Source organism: Aulonocara stuartgranti (genome assembly GCF_965226115.1).
Source record: "Aulonocara stuartgranti genome assembly, chromosome: 16".
NCBI lineage: Eukaryota > Metazoa > Chordata > Actinopteri > Cichliformes > Cichlidae > Aulonocara > Aulonocara stuartgranti.
In genome coordinates this window covers 36,088,040-36,108,576 of record NC_138952.1, presented here as the reverse complement: position 1 = coordinate 36,108,576, position 20,537 = coordinate 36,088,040, and the positions used below count along the sequence as shown (strand labels likewise).

The window sequence follows — 20,537 nt, the reverse complement described above, 5'->3', positions numbered from 1 at the left end:
TAGTGCATTCTAGAAAATATTTGGAAATTATGATATTACCTTCCACCTCCAAGTTGGCTGTGGTAGAGATGGATCCTGAGGAATTAGTTGCTCTGACTTGGTAAACTGTGGCATCATTCTCATCAGCAGAAGTGATGACAAGCTGATAGTAGCCTCCCTTGAACTCCAGCGCTTTGATCTTAGTTCCATCTGCCAGGATCTCCTTTCCACTACGGTACCATTTCACAACAGGCTTTGGATAGCCCAACACCTTGTTGGAGGAAAAAGAGACAAAATAAATAACTGGTGTCCACTGAACAATGATGTTATGATTGTATTTTTGACTTAAAAACTGAGAGATTTTAAAGGAATAAGCAATGTAGTTTTAAAAAAGGTACCTTAGTGACAAATGTTGCACTGGCATGGTATTTGACAGTCATGTCTCTGATCTCCTCCCTGAATGTGGGAGTGCGAGGAGGCTGGTCAGACTTGGGGATGATGGGTTCAGAAATCTCACTCCATTCGCTCTCACCGCCCATGTTCTCACATTTGACACGGAACTCATACTCGAAGCCTTCAATCAAGCCTGTGACCTCATAGTTGGTCTCTGCAATCTTCTTGGTAGTTACTGACATCCACTTGTTCTGTTTCTTCTCACGTTTCTCCAGGTAGTAGTTTGTGATTTTAGCTCCACCATCGCTGCTTGGAGGCTTCCAACAGACAACACAAGAGTCCTTTGTGGAGCTGATAATGAAAGGCTGCTGTGGGATGCCAGGTTTTTCTGAAAAACAAATAGGAAAGTTACTATAGTGCAGAAGTCCCATATTCTATGCAGTGGCAGATCTTGAAAACTAAATACGCTCCTTACAAAATGAACACATTTAAGTTTCTAGATGGTACTCTATAACTTATGCAAATAGGAGACGGTCGAGTAGAAGCTGTGGTTGATTTGAGACAGAATAAGCCATCTGTGAAGAGGACACCAAAATAAAATATAAATAAACTTACCAAATGGACTCTTGATTATAACCACTGATGGGATCTCTAGAGGCTCACTGACTCCATATTGATTCTGAGCTGAAACCCTGAAGTAGTAGCCAGCATTCTCCGTCAGATTGAGGACACGGCAGGTGGTTCCAGACAAAGAGGAGGACACCAGGTACCACTGTTCCCCTTCTTTGGCCTCCCGTTTCTCCACAATGTAGTTGGTAATCATTGATCCTCCATCATCCTTGGGAGCCTTCCAGCTGATGACAACTGAGCTCTTAAGCAGGGCTTCAACAATTAGGGGCCCCTCAGGCATGCATGGCTTGTCTAGAAACACACACACACGCGCATATATATATGAAAGATTTGTAGACTGAAACTGAAAACTCATGCAAAGGGCTTTCATTTGTAACTTTGATTTTAAATTTATGGATAGATGGATGGATGGATGTGGAGCCCTTAAGCAATTTGTTTATAGTTTGATCTCACCTTGGATTTCTACACGAAGCACAGTGTCAATAGTTCCAAAGAAATTGCTGAGCTGCACCTTATAGCGACCAGCGTTGGTCTTTCTCTGAACATTCCTCACCACGAGGTGGGTGTAGCTCTCTGTGTTTTCAATGATCACATTTTCAGATGGATTCAGAGGCTTCTTGCCATAGAACCACATGATCTGTGGGATGGGACGGCCAATGTATACGACATGAAGGCGGAGACTGGTGCCAGCCCCAGCAAAGTATTTTTCCTTCAGGGGAAAGCCAGGGTGAAACTGGGGAGCTGCCTGTAAACGCAGTTTACCACTGCTCTCGATCTCTCCAGCCTCATTGATTGCCCTACAGGTGTACAGGCCCTCATCTTCCTGTTCATCTGTTAGAATGCTGAGGGAGTGGTTTCGACCATCTGAGCTCATTTTGTACTTGCGGCTCTGGATCAGTTCCTTGCCAAAGCGGTACCACTTAATCTCAGGCAGAGGTCTGCCAATAATGCCACAGGTCAGAGTGCCAGACTCGCCAAGTTTAGTTGTTACATCTTGGATGTCTTCTGTCAAAGCTGGAGCCTCACCAACTGCAGAAAGACAGCAATGTTTAATCACACTAAATGTATTTAATTTTTACTTTTTGTTGTAAATTGAAAGGAATTACAAATAAATTGGTTGTCTTTCCCTTTAAACATTAGATTTTACACGATTTTGACTTTAACATTAAATCTTGGTCAAAATTTGGTTCTAAGATATATTTTTCTGTTGTCAGTTAAACAACATTTGTATTGAACTTGCCAGATATGTTATACATTGAATGTCAAATTCTACTGCAACGAGGTCATTTGTTTTGATAGACCTCAATCCTGCAACAGCTTACCACTCAATTTGGTCTTGATGCCCATAGGTGTGCGACGAGGTCGGCTGAGTCCAGTCTCGTTCTCAGCAAAGACTCTAAACTCATACTCAGTGGCTTCCATTAAGCCACCCATGGTGAACTGACGATCCTTCGAGCGCTCCTTATTGCATTTTTTCCAGGCACTCTCTCCAGCCTGCCTGAACTCAATCCAGTAACCTAGGATCTCCTTGCCACCATCATGCTCAGGCCTGAGCCAGTGGATGGTGATACAGTCTTTAGTGACAGAGACAATGTCAATCTCTCCTGGTTGGTTAGGTTTGTCTACAGGAAAACAGAAAGGAAAAGGGTCAATAATCTTGGATAAATTCATTCTAACATCAATACATTCTAAAAGTATTTTAGAATGTATTGATCTCATACGTTTCCCTTATCAGCACAGACTGATTTAGATTGATTGCAATGAGTTGGCAATCTGTCTGCATTTATAAATTAGATAGCAGTTATTTGCAAAATTTCATCAGTATCTCTTAAAGTAATTGCAGTCACTCTGAGTTGGACTGTGACTGTTTGGAGGTGGTGTCACCTCCTACCAGGCGACCTGTGCAATCACCTTGCAGTCAAAAGTGGTGACACAGAGGTTGAGGGTGTTACACGTTCAATCTCTGGGTGACTAGTCACCGTTACTACATGCAAATGGTTGACAAATGCCAGTAACTTAAAAATTAACAGTCACTAAGTAAAGGAAGAGTTGCAAGGAGGTTGTTGCCCTATTTGTACTCTAGTGTGACTGAGCCATAACTCACCAAATGGATCTTTGCAGACTACAGATTCAGAAGCAGGACCAGGTTCGCTCTGTCCAATGTCATTTTGTGCGACAACTCTGAACATGTACTCTGCATCAGGGATGAGACCAGTGGCATTGAACATGGTGGTGGTGATGTGGGTCTTGTTGTGGCGGACCCACTTCTCTGTTGAAACCTCCCTTCTCTCAACATAATATCCAGTGACACGAGAGCCTCCATCGTCGCGGGGCCTGGCCCAGGAGAGAGAAACTGTGGACTTGGTAACATCCATGATCTCTGGTGGGTTGCTGGGAGGTTCAGGTGGGCCTGTGATAAAGGATGGTTTTACAAATTAAATTATCAGAGTTACAGTATGTTCAGAGTGTATGATTATCACAACAATAGGTTTATTAAATACAAAATTTTCCCAGTTCGACTGAGAAAGTTGGACTAATAACAAATATATCACTACTCACAAAGTGGAGTCTTTGGTGTGACAGACTCTTCAGATTTTAAAGCTCTGCTGACACCAAACTGATTCTCAGCAGCAACCCTGAAGTGGTACTCCACATTCTCCTTTAGGCCCTTCACCACTAGAGAGTTCCCAATTACTCGAGCATCCACTGTATACCAGGCAGCCTTGGGTACCTCCCGCCTTTCCACTATGTATCCCAGGATGTCTGCTCCACCGTCATCTGATGGTGGCCTCCAACTGACTCTTACTGATCGGGCCTGAATGTCGTCAAATTCCAGAGGCCCTTCTGGGACATCTGGGCGACCAATCACTTTCACCTACAGAGAGGAGGTACAGAGAGTTCGTTTTTAAGGCTGCAAATATTATTAGATTTTATACAATATATGTTTTCATTTCATTAGCCATTCTTTAATAAAGTCTTTCAGACACGCTCCCCACCTTGATATAAACAGCCTTCCTGCCACATTTGTTTTCCAGCACCAAGTCGTAGGTACCAGTGTCATCTTTATGCGCCTCTTTGATGACCAGCTCAGTGATGTCATCATGCGTAGCAATCATGGCCCGATGGGAGATGTCACGACCATCCTTGGTCCACTTGCATGTAGGGATGGGTTTACCCTTAATGGGTACAGACAGGTGGATGACACCACCTTGTCTGACCACATAGCCCTCTTCATATTTAGGATCCAGCTCATAGTCAGGATAATCTGAAGAAGACAGAGGTTTGATTTTTTTTTTAACTAAAGCTAAAAATGCCAGGATGCTATATGCCATGCCACCAAAAAACTGAAGTAAAGGATTTATAAATATTTCAAATTCTTTCTTTACCAAGCATCTCCTGGACTTTAACCACTCCAGGAATCTCAGCAGCTTCTCCACAACCACCAGCATTGCAGGCGATGATCCTAAATTTGTATTCAGCCCCCTGTGGCATGTGGGTGATGATGTACTCGCACATCTTCGTGGGAGTTGTGTTACACAGTGTCCATTCCAGCTGGTCTACCTTCTGCATTTCAATAAAGTAGCCAGTAATGACAGAACCACCCTCCTCTTCTGGTGGAAGCCAAGCTAGAGAAACAGAAGTCCTGGTAGTGTCTGTGACTCTGGCCTGAACTGGAGGACCTGGAGGTTCTGTTTAATAACAGAGAGAATAGGTAAAGATAGTGACCCCACAGTGGTATGGCTAATTTAAAACAGAAAAGCAGTACAACTGTTACAGTGATCTTTTGCGGGACATACCAATGGGGTCTAAAGCGATGGTAATGACAGAACTCTCGCTGGGTTTCCCAGCCCCTCTAGAGTTAATGGCTGTGATACGGTGTTCATACTCCAGGCCCTCAATCAGTCCGGAGGAACGGTACCTGGTCATAGTAACAGGGTTTTTGTTGATCCTCAACCACCTGTCAGAATGGGCCTCTTTCCGTTCTATGATATAGCCCGCAATAGTGGAGCCACCATTGTCCTCAGGTGGTTTCCAGGTCAGGGTCATGCCCTCATGGGTGACATCAAGCACTTCTGGCCTGCTTGGGGGTCCGGGGATGGCTACATAGAAAAGAAAAACAATCAGAGATGAATAACAAACAAGACATAGTACCATATAGTTCAGTGAGAATAAACAATCCACAGTTTAATAGGATTTTTAAGTTTATATATCAAATCAGAACCTGTCTACTTGTAATTGTATACAGTGACCACCAATAACAGTGTGAAACTGAAACTGTAAAAAAATGCTTCAGAAAGAAGTTGGACTCGTGGGCTTGAAAAGAACAAGAAGAAGGTTTTCAAAGCAACAGTGCAAGTTATCAAAGGCAGCACAATTCTCATTGAAGGTGCATATGAAGAACATCTTATGGAAAGAGAACTTACTCTTGGCGCTCTTGCATTCCACCACATCAGACTGCAGGAAGCCACCAATGCCAAAACGATTCATGGCTGCAACACGGAACACGTACTCAGTTCCTTCAGAGAGCCTAGTGAATTTAAAGCAAGGCCTTGTCACAGACTCGGAGATGGTGGTCCAGCCAGGCCGGTGGGCATCACGCTGCTCAACAACATATCCGCTGACATTGGCACCACCATCATTCTCTGGAGGTAGCCAACTAACTGTCACTGAAACACCGTCGACTTCCTCGATCTTTACTGGACCCATAGGAATACTCGGTTTGTCTGAACAGAAACAACAAGGCAGCTATTTAGGAAGACAGTTTTTGTCTTTTTTATTTCTTTGTCTTTTGATTTTTCTCTGAAGGAAAAATACACCTTACTAAATAAAAACTGAAAATATAAAACATTCAGTTTAGTAAAGAATGTCTGCTTACCCAGGATGATAACCTTGATAACTTCAGTTGCCATGCCTATGGTATTCTTCACCTCTAGTGTGTAGTCTCCTGTGTCAGAGATGGTCGTCTCACGGATGACGAGATGGGTATATTTGCTGGTGCTGTCAATCTTGATGCGGTCCAGGGTGTCCTTCAGCTTCACACCACCAAAGTACCACGAGCAGACTGGCTGTGGTCTGCCCCTTATTGGGATGTTGAGGTCAATGGGTTTGCCGCAATTCACATGAACTATCTTCTGAGGGATACTTGTCATGTCAATCTTGGGCATAACTGCAGTAAACAAAAATTTTTTCATATGACTTATGAAAGCTTTTCACAGCTTAGTAAAAACAGAAATGATGTGATGATTTGTGTTTTGATATCTTACCCTTGATCTCTTGGATGATCACTGGAGTGACAATGTCAGTGGATTCACTGGCTCCCCTGCTGTTCGTGGCGCGGATTCTGAACAGATACTGGTCATTTTCTGTCAGAGACTGGATGGTGTGCTGGGATACTGAGGCCTTAACTGTCGCCACAGCACTCCATCTGTCGGAGCCTACTTTGCAGGCCTCAATAATGTAGCCTGTCAATCTGCTGCCACCATCATGCAAAGGCTTCTCCCAGTGCAGGGTGACAGAAGATTTGGAAACATCAACAATCTCAAGCTTCACAGGCACTGAGGGCACTTCACACACCAGCACAGCCTCCGCTGTCTCACAGGGCTCACCGACACCATAGATATTCTCTGGCAGGACTCTGAAAAAGTAGTACACACCCTCCTCCAGTCCACTGATTCTGTACAGTGTTTTCCTACACTCAGTGGTAACAGTCTTATAGGACTTCATGTTGGCCTCACGCTTCTCTATAATATAGTTGCTGACATGAGCACCACCATCAATGCTTGGGACATCCCAGGTGATCACAACAGATTCCTTGGTGTAGTCCTTCACTTTCACTGAACCTGGAGGACCAGGAGTGTCTGACAAAGAGAGGCAAGTAAAAAGATCATATTTCGAAACTATATTACTTTACTAACTGTATGGTGACTGTACATATTTGATATCCAAAATCTTTTAACAAACTCTGTGGAAACTTTGGTTGACATACCATAGACTTTAACAAGGATGATGGCAGTCTTTTTTCCAGATGGGTTCTCTGCCTCTACAATGTATTTTCCAGAGTCGTAGCGATCAACCTTCTCTACTACCAGTGATGTGTACTTGTCAGTAGTCTCAATATAACCACGGCTCTGTAGTTCCACCCCCGTCTTCCTCCAGGCCACTACTGGCGTCGGACGACCAGTGACAGACACAAATAGGCGCAGAGTACCTCCAGCGCGGAGGCACACTGTTTTCTTTAGGTCATCAGCCAGCTCCAAATCGGGTATTTCTGAGTGGATGGAGCATAGTTTACATAGAACATTAAAAAGTTCAGATGTAGTTCAAATATTGATTTTTTTCAACAGAAATCTACACCTACTTACCAATTTTCTCAAGTGGTTCGATTTCAGCACTTGGTTCACTGAACTCTCCAGTCCCATTGCTGTTAATGGCAGCAACCCTGAATCTGTACTTCTTATTGGCAGCCAAACCAGCAGCCACATACTCATTAGTCTTGAGGGCTTTGGCAGTGGCACGGTACCACTGCTCAGAACCCTCCTCTAGGATCTCCACAATGTAGCCGGTGACATCTGATCCACCATCATACATGGGCCTGGTCCAAGTCATGGTGATGCTGTGTTTCGTTGTGTCTGTGATGCGAGGCACTGATGGAGGAGCTGGGGTGTCTGTAGATGAAATGGAATTTTTGAAAATGTATTTTATCTAAACAAATATGTTGTAAAATATGTTTGGGGTGGTGCTTTCAGCATTGGTATCACTTCCTCATCCTGTTGCAAAGCACAGTGTGTGCCACTTGATTAACAACAAACATAGTGACTTCATCTGTTCACCTGTTAAATCCAGAATTCAAAATTCTGCTCCTCACATACAAGGTCTTAAATAATCAGGCCCATCTTATCTTAATACACTCTAAAGCCAGGATTTAGAGTGTATCACAATATAAATATATCACTAGTGAAGGTTACAGATGATCAAATGGCCTCTGTCAGTACTTATCTTGCTGTGCAACTACACCACAATGTGGGGTTCAATAGCACTGTGCTATGTGCATGTAAATGGGGAGTTTTCTTCGCACAAAAAGGTTAATTATGAAGTTCCACAACTAGTTAAACCAAAGGCATGTCTTAAAGACACGAGACCTGAAATACCTCTAATTTACTACTTTGTTCATTTACTAATTTCAGAGAAAACAGGGCTTGATGTACTCCAATAACACTGAAGAATCTTGGAGTCTTTTTTAATCAGCATATGTCCACATTAACACTGTATGTTGGACAGCCTTCATTGCCTACTGTATTAAATCTTTAGTAAATATTAAACTCTGCCTATCCTTTAGTTTGCCTTTTTCCGGTATCTTTCTCCTCTCTTTCCCCTTACTCCCAGCTGATCGTGGGGATTGCTGCTCTTCCCCTGAACCTGGTTCTGATGGAGGTTTCTTCCTGTTAAAAGTTTCCTTCCCATTGTTGCCAAGTGCTTGCTATTAGTGGTTAGTATGATTGTTGTGTTTCTTTCCATCATTTTAGCATTTTTACCTTACAATATAAAACACCTTATGGTGACTTCTGCTGTGAATTGGTGCTATATAAATAAAAGTGAACTGAATGGAACTGAAAAATATTAAATAATATCACTTTTCTCTTGGCATTAAAAGGACAATGTCTACAGTTTTCTTTCTTTCTTTCTTTTTTTTAAGTAAAAATGTCTTACATGTGGGGTCTTTACAGAGGATGTATACTGAGGTGTCACTTGGCTGGCTGTATCCAGCAGAGTTGACTGCTGTAACTCTGAACTGGTACTCGCTTCCCTCCAGTAGGCCTGTGATCTTCAGGCGGGTGTCATAGATGGTGTAGGTCTTATTCACTCGAGTCCACCTGGTCCAAACAACAAAACAACATCATGAAAGAGAAGGATAAGTATCTTTATTTAAGAAATGATGTCTCAACATCTTCAGTGAATCCAGAATTTGTTCTGACCTGCTACTGTTCTTCTCTCGTTTTTCAACGATGTAGTTTTTGAGCTCGCTTCCTCCATCACTCTCAGGCTTCAGCCACTCGATGATAACGTGCTCCTTACCCACTGCAGTCGCCTCTGGTGTGCCTGGCTGGGAGGGGATTGCTGTGGAAGAGTGGGAACAGGTCAGAGTCACGCAAACACATCTACATTACGTTTTCCCTTTCATAAGATGTAATATAATCCATAACACCTAAATCCAAAATTGAAATTGTAAGTAAGACTTGGAAAAATGCTGCAGCTTACTGTAAGCGTTTCTGGCGATGATGGGATCAGATTCCAAAGGAACTCCAGCCCCATACTTATTGACACCTCTAACCCTAAAGATGTACTCATTGTTCTTGATCAACCTAGTGCTGACACATGACAGGGTCTTGCACTCAGTCTCCATGATGACCCAGTTGAGGCGGCTGGTCTCACGACGTTCCACAATGTAATGGGTGACAGAGTCTCCACCATCCTCCAGAGGTATCTTCCAAGACACTGTACATTTTTCCTCTGTGACTCTGCTGATTACAATCCTATCAGCTGGAGCTCCAGGAGTGTCTAACAGACAGAAAGCAACATTTCAATCAGAAAGTTCAAACTATTACGACACACTAATTAATTAGTGTCCTTTTGGCTGCTCACCTAGAACTTTAACGCTGACAGCTGCCGTCTTAATTCCACTGGCATTCTTGACAGTTAGAATGTATCTACCTGTGTCGTATCTGTCACAGCTCTTGATGACAGCCATGGCTCTAGTGGCAGTGTAGGTCAGTGAATATTTTTCTCCAAGTTCTAAAATCTTGTCACCCTTTGACCAGTACACTGTAGGCTCTGGTTTACCACCCACAGCACCGTCCAAGACAAGGTCAGAACCAGCAGTAACAGTGACAGTCTCACCTATCAGTTTGCTGTCAAGTTCAGCTTTGGGAGGAGCTGCAAAAAGTAAGGGATGATTAGTGTTACATTAAAAAATAACAACATATACCAGTATAATGAACTGAACCCTGAAAACAATCTTTGTTTTAGTCATTTTTATTGATATTCTGCCTGGTACACCAAGCAGGGGAGCTTTTTTTTCTTTAAAGTTACATTCATTCATAGTTATTTATTGTTTCTAAAATAACAGGAAATGTAGATTAACTTATTTAAATACTATCAAGGTAAAAAAAAACAAACCCAAACAAAACCCTTGAACTTACAATATTCATCCTTGCATGTGACTGGTCCAGTGGTCTCTGAAGGGACACTTTGAACACCTGCAGCATTCTTGGCAACGACACGGTATTCATAGGTCTCTCCTTCACCTAGGTTTGTGATGGTGAAGTAGTTCTCTGTGATTGTGGTATAGTTGCACTTGAGCCAGCGGTTGTCATCCCACTCATCTGTGCTGTAGACTTTTCTCTCCACCACATAACCAATGATCTTACTGCCACCATCATTGAAGGGCACTGTCCAGCACAATGACACAGAAGAGCGGGTGATGTCTGTCACCTCGGGTTTGCCAGGAGGATCTGGAGGGTAGAAATGATCATAAAACATTTATATAAGTTTATTCACACAACGTCAGATATTGTTAAAATTTGTGTAGGTTCTCAGTCATTCAGGTCAGAGTAGTCCTAAGGGCTTGAGTTGAAAAGAAGTTCTTGAAGATGTTTTATCTATCATCCAAAAGTGTTCTCTAGCTTCAGAAGTTCAGAAAAAAGAAGTACAATTGACTTCAACTCAAACACTTCCGACTATGCTCTTAAAGTCTCCATTATGCATTTTAGTTGGGCAATATCAACAGTAATAACAATAGATCTGTTTTTAGGACCTTAAGCAAAATTGAGTATTGACCATCTGTCATTTCATAATACATCTTCATAGTTAGGATGAATGTGAATGTGAATATTTTCTTACCAACAGGATTGAGTGCCACTACAGGTCTGGAGGCTTCGCTGGCTTTGCTGAGCCCAGCAAGGTTCATGGCATACACCCTGAACTGATACTCTAGCCCCTCAATCAGGTTCGAGACCTTGTATTGGCAATCCAGGCAGGGTAGCTTGTTCTCCCTCACCCACAGGATCGTGTTCCTCTCCTTTTTCTCAATCCAGTAGCCTGTCACCTTGCTGCCACCATCAGCATATGGAACATCCCATTTGATGCTAATGGCATTGGCAGATATAGATATCACATCTGGGCGAGTTGGAGGACTTGGTGGAACTATGAAAATCAAGTGGAGATGAGAATATGGTTTGTTTAGAAGAAATCCAAAGCATTAAAAAACAAAACCAATGTTGGCACACACATATATAAAATCAGGATCAGATATTTAAACTGTTGGACAGCACCTACCAAATGGATGCTCAATGACAACAGGGGCAGACTCAACGGACTTGCTGACTCCAAACTTGTTCTCAGCACAGACTCTAAATGTGTACTCCATGTATTTGGTGAGATGTGTGACTTTGATGGTGGTTCTCTTCACACTGGAGTTCACCACTTGCCAAGAAGCAGAGCCAGATTCCCGTTTTTCTACAATGTAGTTGCTGATGTCAGTACCACCATCATCAGCTGGCTCAGACCAAGAAAGGGTGCAGGACTCTGAAGAGATTCCAGAAATTTCTACTGGTCCTGTGGGTGGACTTGGTCTGCCAACTATGACCACAGTCACTGTGAATGTCTTCACACCAGCAGCATTCTCCAGTGTCAGGTAGTACTTGCCACTGTCGCTTCTCTTGCTGTCTTTCACTACCAAAATGGTTCTTTCCTTTGAGGTCTTAATGGAGACTCTGTCAGTCTCCTTCAGCTTCATCTCTTCCAGTTTCCAGGTAACTTTAGGTGCAGGTCTGCCACTGATAGGGACATCAATTGTGAAGGTGTTGGAAGTCTTGCAAGTGATGAGCTGGTTGGTGATGCTGCTGAGATCAGCAGTTGGTTCTATGCAAGGCTCCTTTATGACCACAGAGCTAAAGGTGCCCTGAGGTTCGCTAATTCCAGCATCATTCTTGGCTTTAACTCTAAAGTCATATTCTGTGTTCTCAATCAGACCCTCTACCAACATCTTCTGAGACTTAGTCTCTCCACTAACAACCCAGTAGTCAGTGCCCTTAGCCCTGAATTCAACAATATAGCCTCTAATGCGGCTGCCTCCATCATGCTCGGGTTTTAGCCATACCAGTGAGGCTGTGGAATTGGTTGTGTCAACAACATCCAATCTCTTGGGTGGCGCAGGTTCTTCTGTGGCAATTATAGGCTCAGTCATCTCTTTTGGTTCTCCCTGGCCATAATGGTTAACGGCAATCACTCTGAACAAATACGGTACACCAATTTCCAGACCAGTTACTCTGATCATCTGCCGTGAGCACTTGGTGCTGACTTCTTGCCAGGCAAGGCGGCTTGCTTCACGCTTATCCACAATGTAGTGGTGGATTCGGGATCCACCGTCAGTGGCAGGAGCGTCCCACATCACTGTCAAGGCTCCGCGAGTAATATCTTTGAAGGTTATGGCTCCTGGAGGTCCAGGAGTATCCAGTACTTTAACAGTGAATGTGATGGATTTGCGCCCACTGTTGTTCTCCAGGGACAGGGTGTATTTGCCTGCCTCATACCTGGTGCAGTTCTCTATGGTCAGAGTGGAAAATGAATCTGTGGTGTTGATATCAGCCATTATCGGAAGCTCACTGTCTAATTTAGACCACGTGGCTAGAGGAGCTGGCTTTCCTCGGAAAGCAATATGTAGGGTTATAGTGCCTCCATTCTTCACAATATGAGTTTGCTTGAAGTCAGGACCAAGATCAATTTCAGGAGATGTAAGTCTGTCCAAAGACTGAACAGGGTTTGGCATCACTGATGCTTCGCCCTCTCCTGATCCATTTACAGCACTGACTCTGAACTTGTAGAGTTCTCCAGGTACTAGACCTGTGACAGTATACCTGGTGTGAATACAAATCTGTCTGTTGACTCTGTGCCACTCCTCCAGACTGGCCTTACACATATCTATATTGTAGCCAATTATTTCCATGCCACCATCAAAGACTGGCTTGGTCCATTCCAGGGTGACAGAGGACTTAGTGGAGTCAATGACCTGATGAACAAAAAGCATAGTTACAATTTTTTTAATGCGTTTTGTTTCTACAATCTAATATTGAGTTGAACTCAGCGTTCTTCACTACAATGCTGCACCTGTTTTGTATCCAAATTGCCTCTTGTGTATGAATATGAAACATGTATAATTCAATGAGTGTTACCACAAGATCTACCTTGATTACAGTGGGAGCACTGGGAGCACTTGTTGGTTCTCTGCATCTGAAGAGCCTGGAGGTGCTGCTGGCTGGTCCAACACCAGCACCATTTTCAGCCATAACACGGAACTCATACTCATTGCCCTCAGTAAGTTTGGTCACACGGTGCCTTAACTCTGTAATGGGCCTCTTGGAGGAGACCTTAACCCAGTGCAAGCTCTTCTTCTCTCTCCTCTCTAGGATGTAGCATTTAATCTCATTGCCTCCGTCTGACCGTGGCCTGGTCCAACACAGCGTTATGCTGTCTCCAGTAACATGGGTGGCATCTGGTGTACCAGGGGCATCAGGAACAGCTGAGTAACAGAACAAAAATATAATTTTTTTAAAGTAATATCTTTGAATGGTGGAAAGCATTTCTTCCATTAGTGCTTATGTTCAATAGAAAATTCAGATTACTTTTAAGAGTTTCCCAACAAGTCAGACAGACAGCACTGAGTAACTTTACTTACTGTATTGCATCTTCGCAATTATAGGATCAGAGTCCAGTGGTTTTCCGACACCAAACTTGTTGACAGCAGAGATTCTGAACTGGTACTCATTGCCTTTGATGAGGTTGGTGGCATTATAAGAGCAAGCTTCACACTTGGAGGTGACCAAGGCCCAAGTGATCCTGGATGTCTCCCTTTTCTCCACCACATAGTGAGAAATGGCAGCACAGCCATCGTTCTCTGGTGGGCTCCACCACACAGTGCACTTCTCAGCTGTGATGCCTGTGAAACGGATTGGGCCCTCGACGGGTCCAGGGGTATCTGCAAGGAAACAGTTGATTGAGGAGACTTGTTACGGTAAAAACATTTGTATCACTTGTGTCAACAGAAACAGATTTGTCTAAAACAGTGTTTTTTAACAGATATTATAACAAATTGCACACATTTACAAACCTTGGACTCTAACGTTAATGTCAGCTTTCCTGGTTCCAGAGCTATTTTTGGCCTCTACAGTGTAAATTCCACGGTGGTTCCTGTTAGAATCGCGAATAAACAGACTACTGGTGCCAATGCCAGTAGTAATCTCAATGTCAATCATAGTCCTCTTGTCGATCTCTTTACCCTCCTTGTACCAAAGAACCTGTGGGACTGGACGTCCGGTGATTTTGCAGCTGAGACTGACGTTATCTCCAGCCCTCAGGGTGAGCACCTGGTCTGGAGACCACTCAATCTCAGGAGCAACTGGAGATGCAGACAAAAAAAATTATGAATCAGCATCAAGTAAGATGTGATTAATTAAAAAACAATCAACGATTTGCGTTCTTCTAACATGTTTTTATATTAAAAATACTTACTGCTCTCATCCTTGGTCATTATGTATCCAGAGGAGTTGGATGGTGGGCTGACTGTGCCAACAGCATTCCTGGCAATCACTCTGAACTCAATTCTTTCTCCAGGTGAGAGACCAGTTACAGTGAACTGGGTCTCACTGATATCAGTGAAGTTGCACCGTAGCCATTTGCCTCTGCCTTGACGCCTCTCCACACTATAGGCTACAATTTTGCTTCCACCATCCCTCTTGGGAATGTCCCATTGGAGGGTGACTGAGTCTCTGGTTACATCAATGCAGACTGGGGTACCAGGTGGATCTAATTGAGGGAAGAAAGCAATTAATCCATAATAATTTAGATGTAAAGAGTAACTAAATAGGACAAAATGAAAGAATCATAATGTCTAAACAGTAAATACAAAACAACTCCTAAATATAGACCGATGTACTGAGCAACGTCTACTTACCAACAGGGGAGATAGCGAGTGCATGTTTGCTCTGCTCACTGCAAGGGCTGAGTCCGGCATTGTTCTCTGCATAGACTCTAAAGGAGTACTCCAGACCCTCCACAAGACCAATTATCCTGTACTCTCTGTTAGAGATGGTTGTGGAATTCACTTTCTGCCATAAGAGGCTGTTCCTGTCCTTCTTCTCGACATGATAACCTAAGACTGGGGAACCCCCGTCAAAATCTGGGGCATCCCACTTTATTGACATACCATCACTGGTGATGTTGTAGGCAACTGGTTTTCCTGGAGGACCTGGAGGTTTGTACTGGTGCTGGGCAACAACATCTGAAGAGATGAGTGGCTCACTGACCCCATACTTATTTTCTGCACGGACTCTGAACTGGTACTGAGTTCCTTTGACCAGGTTAGGAATCTTAAAGGTAGTCCTGACAACACTGGAGCAGACCATCTTCCAGTTGGCCTGGGAGGTTTCACGTTTCTCCACACTGTAGCAGGTGATCTCGCCACCTCCATCTTCCTTCGGCTCATCCCAGGAGATAATAATACTCTGAGCTTTTATCTCGTCAAAACGGATGGGGCCAGTAGGGACTGAAGGGGGTCCCAGAGTGATCACATTGATGTCAAAGTAGTTCTTAATGACTCTGTTATCCAGAACCAAGGTGTATTGTCCAGCATGTTCTTTCTTAACCCCTCTGACTGTAACTGAAGTCTTGTTGTCAGTGGTCCTAAAGCGAATCTTCTCACTTTCCTTTAGTGGGAAATTATCCTTTAGCCAGCTGATTGTAGGTCTTGGTTTTCCCTTGAATGGTAACTCAATATGGATGTTTTGACCTATACGAACAGCAAGCTCTCCATTGGGATAATCATTCAGTTTGGCTTCAGGTGGAATGATGAGGTCCATCACTGTGATCGGACCAATTTGGGAGAAGTCACTGTTGCCTTTCTCATTCTTTGCAAACACTCTGAAATCCAGGATAGCATTTTCCTTGAGTCCCGTCACTTCACAGCTGCACCGCTTGCATTTAGCAGCTAAAGTCCATTTGACTTCATCCTGGGCTCTCTTCTCAATGATGTAGTCAGTGATGTGGCTGCCACCATCGTGGTCAGGTCTGCTCCACTGAAGGGTGACAGAGTTCTTTGTGGAGTCCACCATTATTAGGTCTTTAACAGCTCCTGGAGTTTCAGTTGCTCGGACAGCATCAGTGGTTTCACAAGGGTCACCCACACCAAACTCATTTTGAGCAGACACACGGAAGAAGTAAGCTATATCTTCCTCCAGCCCTGACACCTTGTAACTTGTATTTAAACACTCATCAGTAATCACTTGATAAGCTTTCATAGTGGAGGCCTTCTTTTCGACAATGTAATTAGTCACAGGGGAGCCACCATCTATGAGCGGAGGCTCCCAGCTTAGTGTCAGCTTTCCTCTTGTGACATTCTTTATCATCAGTTTCTGGCAGGTGGATGGACTGTCCAGAACCTTGAGGGAAACAGTAACTATCTTAGGTTCTCCAACACCATTCTCAATTTCCAGCACATACTTTCCACAGTCATCACGGGTGACCTTGGGGATGAGGAGTGTGGTAGCTCTTTCAGTGCTTGTGACTGTGTAGCGGTTATCACCAGCCATGTTACGGTCACCACGGCGCCAGGTGACATTTGGTGTAGGACGACCCTTCAGGGGGATAAAGACTTCCACATCACGGCCAGCCTTTGCTGTGTATTGAGTTGTCATAGCAACATCCAAGTCCAGATCAGCCTCCTCTGTTGGACACAAATGTCATACAAAGATGGAAAAGAATATTAATTTTGATTTTATTATTGATTCGTCTCAAGACTAATATCTTGTACTATAAAGGGAACTATATCAATACTAACCTAAAATATCTTTGGCTTGCACAGGCTGGTACATTTTGATGTCTTCTCCTTTGCCTTTACAGTTGACAGCAGATACTCTGAAGAAGTAGTAGATGCCAGGTTTGAGGTGGGACACGACATACTCACATGTCTTGACTTGTGGGTTGGTAATCACCCATTCTTTGTCCTCTGTATTCATCTGCTCTAAAATATAGTGTGTAATTTCGCTGCCACCATCATAGACGGGCTTCTCCCATCCAAGTGTGATAGATGTCTTTGTAGAGTCAACCACACGCAGCTTAGTGGGTTCACCTGGTAGATCTGGAGAAGAAAAAAGGAAAATGTAAACAATAAAGGAATTCCTCAAATGCTGACGAGATGAGGATAACTGCAAATTAAAGTCATATACCTATTGGGTCATAGGCTTTATAGAGCTCAGAAGGTTCAGAGTAGTTCCCTGCTCCAGCCTTGTTGACAGCACACACTCTGTACTGGTACTCATTGTTCTCCACCAGGTTAGCCACTTTCTGCCTGGTGTCTCTGATAGTGCCCTTCACCACCTTGATAAAAAAAAAATGGATGTATTAAAGCTAACATCTCCTATTCATTGGTAGATTTTCTTTATGCTTGAACTTTTTAGATTTGGGGCAGCAAACAAACCTTGAACCATTGCAGACTCCTCTTCTCCCTTTTCTCTAGATAGTAGCCATCAATATCACTGCCTCCGTCCAACGCTGGTCTTTCCCAGATCACTGTCATGGTAGACTTAGTGATCATAGTAACTTTAGGCTTAGATGGCTCGCTGGGAGGTACTGTGCAAAATAAAAACGATAAGGTTAAAGCTTTTAAGTTTACCATTGTAATTTACCACTGTCTATAATGAAAGTTGATATATTTTCAAACATGAGAGCAAGAGAGAGAGAGAGAGGGAGAGATACACCTCATCAGTCACATATGGGGTGACTGATGAGGTGACTTTATTCTATTTGCTTACCAAATGCATTCTTGGCAATAATGGGCTCAGACTCCAGTGGCTCTCCAATGCCATACTTGTTGACTCCACGGACTCTAAAGATGTACTCATTGCCCATTATGAGTCTGGGCACATTCACAATGCAGTCAACCAGTTTCTCTGAGACAATCGACCACATTACCCTGCTGGTCTCCCGCTTTTCTACAATGTAATGTGTCACCATGGCACCACCTTCATCAGCAGGTGGTGACCACATGATGGTGATGTTGTCAGCTGTCACCTTCTTAAACTGAATCTCTCCAGCAGGTGGGCCTGGCTTATCTGATTAGACAAGGAAAACATTTGACTCAGGGTGTATACTGCATATATGATACATGTTATACAATGAAAAATAAATATTAAATAAATACCTTGAATGAGCAGCCTGACAATGGCACATGAAGATCCGAGGGAGTTCTTCACCTTGACTTCATAGGTTCCAGAGTTAAGACGAGTTGTTTCCTTCACGAACACACTTGTGGACTCGAAAGTGTGTTTAAAAGAGAGCTGAGAAGTAGGCTTAAGCTCTCTGCCATCTTTAAACCACTCAATACTGGGAGCAGGTTTGGCTCTTATATTAAATTTGAGTTCCACATTAGAGCCAGCCTTGTGCTTGACCTCATTAAGATACTCCTGAGGTATTTCAATCTCTGGGGCACCTGGACCAGAGATGGTAAAACAAGTCAGGATGTAGAATATGTAGGGTGTGGAATAAATATCTTAGAATACAAGACAATGCATAATTGCAGAAAAAAATACACAAATATAACCCAACATGAAAAGACCTACCATAAGTGTCCACACATGTGGCTGGCCCCACAGTGATAGACGGATTGCTCACTGAACCAACTGCATTCTTTGCCATGACTCGGAACTCATATGTTTCATCCTGGGTGAGGCCAGTAACAATGAAGCGGGTGTCTGTGATATTGGTGAGGTTAGCTTTAGACCATTTGGGGCTAACACCCTCTCTCTTCTCAATGATGTAACCAGTTATTGGGGATCCACCATCATAGTCAGGCTTCTGCCAGGCCAGACTAATGGAGTTCTTAGTGATGTCAGTTATACGCAAGTATAGGGGTGGCTCTATAGGAAGATACAGTGAGGATGATTTTAATAAATATTGCAGAAAATCTTAAGTCAAAGAATTTTTCATGCATTTTATCGACTATAAACTCACCGCAGGCATCAATAGCCAATACAGCATCAGAAATCTTGCTGAAGGCACTAATTCCAGCAGAGTTTTCTGCTGCTACCTTGAACTCATAAATAAGTCCAGCATTTATGTTGGTGACTTTAAAGTGTGTGGCACGGATCACTGTTTTGTTGACTCGCTGCCAAAGGATGCTGTTTTTGTCTTTCATTTGGAGATGGTAACCAAACACATGGCTGCCTCCATCTGACTTTGGCTCCTTCCATGCAACGGTAATGCTTTCCCTGGTTACAGCAGTAATTTCTGGAGTTGATGGCACATCTGGTATAGCTGGAGGACAAGAGGCAGAGTTTGAGAATTTTGGCATGCTCACATAGTGAAGGTGTAAAGAATGAGTAGCAAAATTATTATGTTTATGTATAATAATAAGAAAAGCAAAAACTTCTTACTGTAAGGAAGACTGACAGCGACAGCTGGGGAGTCAATATGTTCACTGATTCCATATCTGTTCTCTGCCCTAATTCTGAATTGGTACTCCAGGCCAGTGGTCAGCTTCATAATTTTCATGGTGCAACGGGCCACAGCTGAAGACACGTCCATCCAGTTGGCTGTAGTTGTCTCTCGCTTCTGGATGATGTAGTTGGTGATGGGACTGCCACCATCATATGCTGGTGGGAGCCACTTTAAGCTTACACTGTCTTCTGTGACATCATACAGCTCCACTGGTCCAAGTGGGACACTGGGGCGGTCAAGAACCACAATATTTACAAAGGACTTGGTGGTTCCACTGGAGTTGGAGGCAATAATATCATAGCGGCCTGAGTCTCCTGCAATGCTCTCACGCACACTAATCTTGATACTGTCAGGAGTGACTTCTGAGTTAAACCTCATTGTTGATTTGAGCAGCACATTATCCTTGGACAGAGTCACTTTAGGTAAAGGCCGGCCTGTCAATGGAATCTCACATTTTAGGGTAGATCCAGCTCTAACATATACTGTATTGTGGGGGAAGTCCTTCATGTTGATCTCAGGAGATTCTAGAACAGAAAAGTACCAAAAAGAGTTACAACAGGAGAAATTAGGTGTAGTCTCTACTAATTGCATGGCATGTTCTGATTATTATAACAAGCTTGTAGTTTACCAAGCTGGTCTTTGACCACTACAGGAGTAATCATTTCCTTAGCATCACTGAATCCAGCATAGTTCTCAGCTCTGATTCTGAAGAAGTACTCCGCATTCTCCCTCAGACCAGACACTGTGAAGTGGATGGACTTTGTTGTACCACATTTAACCCACTTCTCTTGTCCATTCTCCAGTGCTTCTACTAGGTAGCTAGTAATTCTGCTGCCTCCATCATGTTCTGGCTTGGCCCATGCCAAGGACACACTTTCCTTGGTCACATCCGTTACACCCAGTTTTGGTGGTGGACTTGGTTTTTCTGGAGAAAGAAAATATGTCTTTCAATTAAAACAAATTTTGATATATATTTTCTGTAAAAATTAAAA

General features: G+C 43.3%; 1 protein-coding gene and 1 long non-coding RNA gene across 3 annotated transcripts in view; one reads left to right on the top strand and one right to left on the bottom strand.

The window, feature by feature from the left end:
- The window catches only part of LOC309690716, a 33,637-nt gene extending 24,736 nt beyond the window's left edge, over positions 1 to 8,901 (top strand). For both annotated transcript variants that reach the window (XR_014271800.1, XR_014271801.1), the window contains exons 2-3: positions 8,386 to 8,488; positions 8,813 to 8,901. This is a non-coding gene — a long non-coding RNA (uncharacterized lncRNA). The remainder of the gene's footprint in view (positions 1 to 8,385; positions 8,489 to 8,812) is intronic.
- ttn.2 (titin, tandem duplicate 2) overlaps positions 1 to 20,537 on the bottom strand; it is a 217,919-nt gene that overhangs the window by 7,854 nt on the left and 189,528 nt on the right. Inside the window, exons 201-236 of the mRNA XM_082507917.1 lie at positions 20,174 to 20,470; positions 19,482 to 20,069; positions 19,060 to 19,362; positions 18,669 to 18,965; positions 18,251 to 18,538; positions 17,862 to 18,161; positions 17,528 to 17,679; positions 17,277 to 17,427; positions 16,889 to 17,188; positions 15,008 to 16,774; positions 14,566 to 14,859; positions 14,165 to 14,452; positions 13,733 to 14,032; positions 13,242 to 13,576; positions 11,335 to 13,066; positions 10,900 to 11,202; positions 10,200 to 10,511; positions 9,643 to 9,933; positions 9,259 to 9,558; positions 8,976 to 9,117; positions 8,710 to 8,873; positions 7,365 to 7,667; positions 6,989 to 7,270; positions 6,267 to 6,860; positions 5,879 to 6,169; positions 5,427 to 5,726; positions 4,800 to 5,102; positions 4,389 to 4,691; positions 3,999 to 4,267; positions 3,562 to 3,877; positions 3,107 to 3,412; positions 2,325 to 2,624; positions 1,456 to 2,031; positions 988 to 1,293; positions 378 to 760; positions 40 to 250 (exon numbers count right to left, since the gene is read on the bottom strand). Coding sequence (XP_082364043.1) covers positions 40 to 250; positions 378 to 760; positions 988 to 1,293; positions 1,456 to 2,031; positions 2,325 to 2,624; positions 3,107 to 3,412; positions 3,562 to 3,877; positions 3,999 to 4,267; positions 4,389 to 4,691; positions 4,800 to 5,102; positions 5,427 to 5,726; positions 5,879 to 6,169; positions 6,267 to 6,860; positions 6,989 to 7,270; positions 7,365 to 7,667; positions 8,710 to 8,873; positions 8,976 to 9,117; positions 9,259 to 9,558; positions 9,643 to 9,933; positions 10,200 to 10,511; positions 10,900 to 11,202; positions 11,335 to 13,066; positions 13,242 to 13,576; positions 13,733 to 14,032; positions 14,165 to 14,452; positions 14,566 to 14,859; positions 15,008 to 16,774; positions 16,889 to 17,188; positions 17,277 to 17,427; positions 17,528 to 17,679; positions 17,862 to 18,161; positions 18,251 to 18,538; positions 18,669 to 18,965; positions 19,060 to 19,362; positions 19,482 to 20,069; positions 20,174 to 20,470 — 13,947 coding nt within the window. The remainder of the gene's footprint in view (positions 1 to 39; positions 251 to 377; positions 761 to 987; positions 1,294 to 1,455; positions 2,032 to 2,324; positions 2,625 to 3,106; positions 3,413 to 3,561; positions 3,878 to 3,998; positions 4,268 to 4,388; positions 4,692 to 4,799; positions 5,103 to 5,426; positions 5,727 to 5,878; positions 6,170 to 6,266; positions 6,861 to 6,988; positions 7,271 to 7,364; positions 7,668 to 8,709; positions 8,874 to 8,975; positions 9,118 to 9,258; positions 9,559 to 9,642; positions 9,934 to 10,199; positions 10,512 to 10,899; positions 11,203 to 11,334; positions 13,067 to 13,241; positions 13,577 to 13,732; positions 14,033 to 14,164; positions 14,453 to 14,565; positions 14,860 to 15,007; positions 16,775 to 16,888; positions 17,189 to 17,276; positions 17,428 to 17,527; positions 17,680 to 17,861; positions 18,162 to 18,250; positions 18,539 to 18,668; positions 18,966 to 19,059; positions 19,363 to 19,481; positions 20,070 to 20,173; positions 20,471 to 20,537) is intronic.